The following is a 6,412-nucleotide window of genomic DNA, read 5'->3' on the forward strand; positions in this document are numbered from 1 at the left end:
GACGTTGTTTCATCAAGATCTTTGAGCAGTCCCCAGGTCTCACGGGACTATTTACCCACATGTTGGACGAGGTTCATCGTATCTTCTGCGCTCATAATGCGATGATCACACATAACATTTTAAAACTGACAATTACATCATGCATCAAGTTGGTCATGCATCAATATGTTAGATGTGTATTCCAACTAACATTTCTAACTTGATGGACAGGACGTTGCTTCATCAAGATCCTTCAGCAGTTCCCAGGTCTCACGGGACTGTTTACTCTCTTGTGGAAGATGTTTCATCGCGTCCTTTGTGCTCATAATGAAATGATCACAAATAAACTCCTAAAACTGACCATTATACCAATGCATCAAGTTGGCCATGCATTGGTTGTGTCTATCAGTCAATCATTTATTTCAACTGCATCCAATTGACAATTTTAACTTGATGGAGTGAACATTGTTTCATCAAGATGTTTAATCTTGTCCGATGTTTAATCTTGTCTAATGTTATACTGAAAGAAACCTTCAATTTCAATATCTCATGTATTTATTTTCAGTTAATATTTTATTTACTAGTACAACTTCATCAGCATTAAATAAGAAAAAACAAAAAACTTAGAAGCCTTTTATCAGGAAGCACTACAAAACACCAGTGAACAAAGGGGGAAGCATTCACATCACATTGGACAAAGCTTTTATGAAAAACTGAAACAGTTGACACTTTCACAAGAAGAATGTGATGGAAAGAAAGAGATATGGCGAGTCTCTTAGCCACCTGTTATGGCATCGTCATTCGTCATTGCCATTTGGAATGGAAGTCATCTTCTCCCTCCAAACAGCTTGGACCTCATCAGTTCGGAATCTCTGTGTGAAGGTAGTTTCCTCCAGCGGGGTTGTGATGCCATGAGCAAATGCAAGTAAACCTGTATAAGCAATCATCGCCCCATTGTCAACACAGTATCTATCATCAATGGCAAACAACCTTCCATTTCTCTCTGCACACATTGTCCTCATCATCTCCTGCAACCGTTCATTGCAGCCAACACCACCAACTATAAGAACATCACTTTTGTCGCAGTGAGCCATTGCTCGCTTTGTTATTTCAACCAGCATCACAAAAAGAGTTTCCTAGTACATAGGTTGCAAAATTAAAAGCGTTTTCAATTTTCAAACTCCCAATATTTTGATCAGTATATCATTGAATATTCAAATATTGGTTGCACCGTGATCTCAACAAGCATGGCAACAAAGAGCCTTCTAGCACGTAGGTGCAAAATTACGTTCAATATTTATAATATTTATATCAGTAGATCATTGATACTCGTTGTGTGCTTACTGTTTACTACCTCGAAATCCTAAGGGGGCATTTGTTTACAGCAGACAACACTGCTGCGGGATGCCATTCAACTAAGATTGGAACCATAAATGCTTTTGTCATTACAGTTTACTGTTATTTACTTAAAAGTGTATTTAGATCAAAACACCAGCTAATATTGATGGATATATACATTAAATGGCATAGACATTTGTCTTTAGATCAAAACACAGTTTGCTGTTATTTATTTAAAGGTTTTTTGAAGATCACTCCAACTTTCATAGATCCAACCTTTATCCATGCTGCAATCAAACAGGGTAATGGACATTTGTCTGTCCTATTCACACACGGTGGACTTTTTTTTGTCCATTGATCACCATCCATGGTTTCTCATCCATGGACAAAGATCCATGGATAAACGTCTATAGATTTTTGTGTATGGTAAACAAACGCCCCCTAAATGACCAGCATATCTAACAGCTGACTGTCAACTTGCTCAAAGCACTTCACCATCCAAAACAAGGAGAAATCGAATATAACTCTCGAGAAAGAGCCAATTGTGCTGGCTTATAGTACAAAACGAAGTGGCTGGGCTCAGAATTCTACCAATGCCACTTCTCTTAGAAAAAGAGGAAAGTTTAGGTAGAGTCCCAAAGTGGTCACAATCAACAAAGCTAAACCTGGCTTCTTACTCTTCAGACGATATCCTGGAACATCTAAAACAAGAGGACAGACTACAGACAGATTCAAATTGGTTGCATTTGCAAGACTATGGCCCTCATTATCATGATAACCAAAACATGAAACTCTATGCAGTCATAAGCACAACAGAAGAAGATGAGGAAAAATGCTCACGAGAGAGATCAATACAAAAGATGCACCATTTCTAAACAAATCTATGGATACAATAAAACCAGAGATGTGCAGATATTCGCTATATTTTATTGCAGTTTCATTGATAAGAAGTGCATAGTTCAAAGGTGCAACCATTTTATTCAAAAATAATGTAGAAGCAGTAATTTATTTTGAGTCTACGATAGTAATCTCTATCCAACTTAGGATCACTATAACTAAGAAAATTTCAAATGGAAAACAGTTCATTTTTATTTTCAGGTAATTCAAGGGCACCAAATTATAAAAATATGCAGAAGAACCATTTACTTTCGATAGCAACTATGTCCTTGTGATAGAGCATAAAAATTAAAATAGAAAACCGCAACCAACCTGCAGAGAGAAACAGAGGTGCGCTGGTGTGCACTCGTTCTTTTCAAACTTCTCAGCAGCAGTGGCTTCGATATAACTCAATATCCCACTAAATGAAACATCCATGCCTTTGACAACATATGGTATGTCTATGAATTGCTTTCCTTTCTTTGCAAGCTGGAGAAGAGAACATCATAAATATGAATGAGTACAGATTTTTGCTTCATATGAAAGGCAGAATTATTACCACCAAAGAAAGAAGCAATACAACCGTTAAGGAAAAAAGAAAAAAAAACAACAACCAGAAGGTGTGTGCAAGGGTGTTACAGCTGAATAACAGTGTGCATTTAGCATTGATAATCTTTTCAGAAAAATATCACCAAGCATGTATGGGCTCAGGCATGGGTAATGGAAGCTATTTGATGAATCATCAGTTGTCGACTATTACCAGGATGCTGGTTGTTGATAATCTTTATTAAATTCTGGGCCCACAACCATTCAAAGGACCAGCTCAGATCTAGAAGCGTCAGCCAATTTAAGTAATCTCTTCTTGATATGCAACAGAACAACTCCAATCAGGATGTAACTAAAAAGCAGCCATTCTTTTCTTTTATTTTCCTTTTGTAACTAAAAATCAGGACTGCGACAAAGACGACGGAGTGGAGGAGGATGACGTGAGAGAGAAAGAGAGTGAGAAGTGAAGAAATGAAACCTGATTTTGGGGAAAAACTCTCAGGCGAGCGTGCGCCACTCTAGGGTTGGGGAAAAGGGTGAGTTGGGTGAGGGAGGCAAGGACAGCAAGCGTGACCTGTGGGCAGGAGGAGCAAGCGTGACCTGTGGGCAAGAGGACGGAGGAGGAGGAGAGAAAGGGCGAGGGTTGGGCAGGACGACAGAGGAGAAGGAGAGAAACGGCAAGCAGGTTGGGGGTGGAGACGAAGAAGGAGAGAAAGAGAAAAGAGCTCGGGGTCGGGTCGGGTGAGAGACTGCGATGCCTGTTCCGTGACCTGTTCCGTGGTTTACCACGGAACGCATTGGAACGTCTCACCCTTTTATACCCACTGTTCTTTGTCTGGCCTGTCTCGTCTGTTCTCTGTCCGACGTTTGCATCGATTTCTCCTAAACAGGACACGTCTGTTCTGTTCCGTGATGTTCCAATCCCATCAAACGACCTCTAAGGGACCAAAAGGAAATGGAAATTGAGAAAAGCCTAAGTATGATTATTATTTGGTTTGACTATTGTTTGTAGACGCTTTTCATGAACATACACATTTCAGTCCCTTTTCCTGAATGTCTGCCATTAATGAATGGAAGGGCTCAGTTATTTCAATTGTTTTAGTAATTGGACTGTAGGTGGAAAAAAGTTATTCTACTGAAACATCTGACGACGTGAGGTAAAATATTTTCAAACAAAAAATAAGTAGGAATACAAATTATAATAACCTTATACAGTAGGAAGATACATAAATACATAACATATCACATATAACAAAATTAGAAATACAATAAAACAGATTATGCGCGCATATTGTAAGGCATAAAGATAATATGTTTATATTGTCAGGCCAAAAGATAGAGAGCAAACATACAGGGAAAAGGAGCAGAACAAAACATGATTCTTATAACACACTAATCAAAATAGTTAACCAGACTATTAGCTTACATATTATCTATAAAGCAATAACGAAATACATAACTTATATGTAAAGCTTATACACAAAGCATATTTATGAAATAGATATATTAAACAAAGTAGTTCACTGATTAACTTGTAAACTAATTTCCATAAACAGTATGGCCTTCAAGACCAATGAAGTTCATGGAACTGAAGTCTTATTTACCTAACATCCACCTTTAGCAACCAATTAAAACTTCAACTCCATGAAACCACCGATCTTGAAGTTTTGGGGAGAAAACCCTCAAGGTAGCTTACAATATTTAGAGTCTGGAAAAATAACAGAGAAAGAATCAACATATTTTAGTTTTTGTATGTATAGGAACGTAAAGACACTTGTCTGCATGATTTAATTAGTCACTCAAGTTTTCCAAAGGCCTACAGATGAAAACCTTTGAGATTTCAAACGAAGCCCTAGTTTGATGAGCTAGTTTGACAACAATATCTTAACTAAGAAGAATGAGAAGAAGTTCGCTTGTGAAACGACACCCGAAGCCTTTGGCAATCGGAGCAAGTGCATGCAATGCACGGCAATTAATCGGAGAGAAAGATAGAGAAAGCGAAAGAAACAAAGAAAGAAAGAAAGATGGACGGAGGGGGAGAGTGAGTGAGAGATATCCTATTACCGTAGATAATGCAGCTTGAGATGAATCGAGACTCCTCGATCAACACCTTCGCTCGTAAATTGCTATCACTGCGGTTAAAAAATCCCAGAAAGTAATCGGTGCCTAGGGTCACAGTCTGCCGACCCACCCCCCTCATGAGCAGCCTCCTTCCCTCGCCATGGCCGACGCACGTGGACATCGCCGCCCACCTCCGGGAGTACGCATTCATCGGATTCTCTGCGTCCACCCAGGGCAGCACCGAAACCCATACAATCCAGTGGTGGAGCTTTACTTCCTCCCTCCCGTCTTCCTCATCCTCCTCTTCCCCCTCCCCTTCTTCCTCTTCGCAGCCGCCACCCCCTCCCCCTCCACCGCCAACGAATATTTTCCAGGGACAGGGCCCACATGCTAGTAGCAGCGGCAGTAGCCCCGCCACTTACCCACCACCCTCTTCAACGGCTAATTCTTCTGCCCCTTCCCCGCACCAGAACGAGCCTCTTCTTCTCCGTGCCACAACCGCCTCTGCAAGTCCGATCCGGGAGCCGTCGCTGGGGCCGTTAACGCCGGCGCGTTAGTGCTGGTCGCCTGCGCAGGCCTCATCATCTGGTTTCGCTTCCGGGGCATCCGATTGCGGCGCGCCGCTGGCCTGCTCGAGATACTGGCGTCGGAGATGGTCAGGGCACCTCGTGAATTCAGCTACCGGACGCTGAAATCGGCGACGCGGAACTTCGATTGCAGCCGGATAATCGGGCACGGCGCATTCGGCACTGTCTACAAGGGGGTGATCGCGGAGACAGGGGCCGTGGTGGCGGTGAAGAGGTGTAGTAATGAGAGCGGCGGGCAGGGGAAGGCAGAGTTCCTATCCGAGTTGTCCATCATCGGTGCCCTCCGCCACCGGAACCTTGTCCAACTTCTGGGATGGTGCCACCAGAAAGGGAGACTGGTGGGGTCGGTAGGCTGGCCCGTATCAGAGATCCTCCTGGTCTACGAATTCATGCCCAACGGCAGCCTCGACAAGGCCCTCTTCCTCCCGGCGCCGGTGCTCCCCTGGCGACACCGCCGCCGGATACTCGCCGGCGTCGCCAGTCACGACAGTGGTGGTGGAGGTCGCCGGCTGGAGAGCGAGCAGCGGTGGTGGTGGAGGTCGCCGGCTGGAGAGCGAGCAGCGGTGGTGGTGGAGAGCGAGCGCCGGCGGGAGAGCGAGTGGTTGTGGTGGTGGAGGGCTGAAAGCGCGGGAGCGCGGGAGAGGCAAGAGACGAGAGAGGCAAGAGACGAAAACGGAAGCTTCTGGACGACGACGATTAACGACAACTAAAAGCAATCAAGAAACGATTACTTCCATTCTGGTCATCCGCTCGACCGATCATTTGAATTTTGGATTTAATTTTATTTGAAAGCAGCATTTCTCGCGCAATTCACATGTAAAGTAAAACGAGGTATATTCAGTCGCAGTCTTCTTTATATATCTATATAGTTGCTTTTTCTTCTAAAGTTGAACATATATTTATTTAATTTTTGCTTGTTATCTTATTAAATTAATTACAAACAAATTATATTTAAATTATTAAAGAAAAAAGGTAAAAACAGTAACAAGCACCGACCCGTAACAATATCTACTGAGCTAATATGT

At 42.5% G+C, this 6,412-nt stretch overlaps 2 protein-coding genes across 2 annotated transcripts; one reads left to right on the plus strand and one right to left on the minus strand.

The window, feature by feature from the left end:
- Window positions 1–776: 776 nt before the first annotated feature.
- LOC116251127 (uncharacterized) lies at window positions 777–3,803 on the minus strand. Its single transcript, XM_050076794.1, has 4 exons — window positions 3,771–3,803; window positions 3,551–3,676; window positions 2,527–2,682; window positions 777–1,115 (listed from the first exon to the last, which is right to left on the minus strand). The coding sequence occupies exons 1-4, from the start codon at window positions 3,801–3,803 to the stop codon at window positions 777–779; spliced, it is 654 nt and encodes a 217-aa protein (XP_049932751.1).
- Window positions 3,804–5,254: 1,451 nt separating this feature from the next.
- On the plus strand, window positions 5,255–6,186 carry LOC116251126 (L-type lectin-domain containing receptor kinase VIII.1-like). The gene has a single exon (XM_031625207.2). It carries the CDS (start codon window positions 5,453–5,455, stop codon window positions 6,095–6,097), a length of 645 nt encoding a protein of 214 aa, XP_031481067.1. The 5' UTR covers window positions 5,255–5,452; the 3' UTR covers window positions 6,098–6,186.
- The last annotated feature ends 226 nt before the right edge of the window (window positions 6,187–6,412 follow it).

This window comes from Nymphaea colorata, chromosome 3, assembly GCF_008831285.2.
Source record: "Nymphaea colorata isolate Beijing-Zhang1983 chromosome 3, ASM883128v2, whole genome shotgun sequence".
NCBI classification, from domain to species: Eukaryota; Viridiplantae; Streptophyta; class Magnoliopsida; order Nymphaeales; family Nymphaeaceae; genus Nymphaea; species Nymphaea colorata.

Excerpts from the sequence above, each read along its gene's own strand:
- LOC116251127 (XM_050076794.1), bottom strand. The coding sequence starts at position 3,803 with ATGGCAGACATTCAGGAAAAGGGACTGAAATGT. Across the intron at positions 3,677-3,770 it reads AGGAAAAGGGACTGAAATGT|AGGTCGTTTGATGGGATTGG; the intron begins GTATGTTCATGA and ends TTGGTCCCTTAG. Across the intron at positions 1,116-2,526 it reads ACCTCTGTTTCTCTCTGCAG|GAAACTCTTTTTGTGATGCT; the intron begins GTTGGTTGCGGT and ends CCTATGTACTAG.
- LOC116251126 (XM_031625207.2), top strand. The coding sequence starts at position 5,453 with ATGGTCAGGGCACCTCGTGAATTCAGCTACCGGACGCTGAAATCGGCG.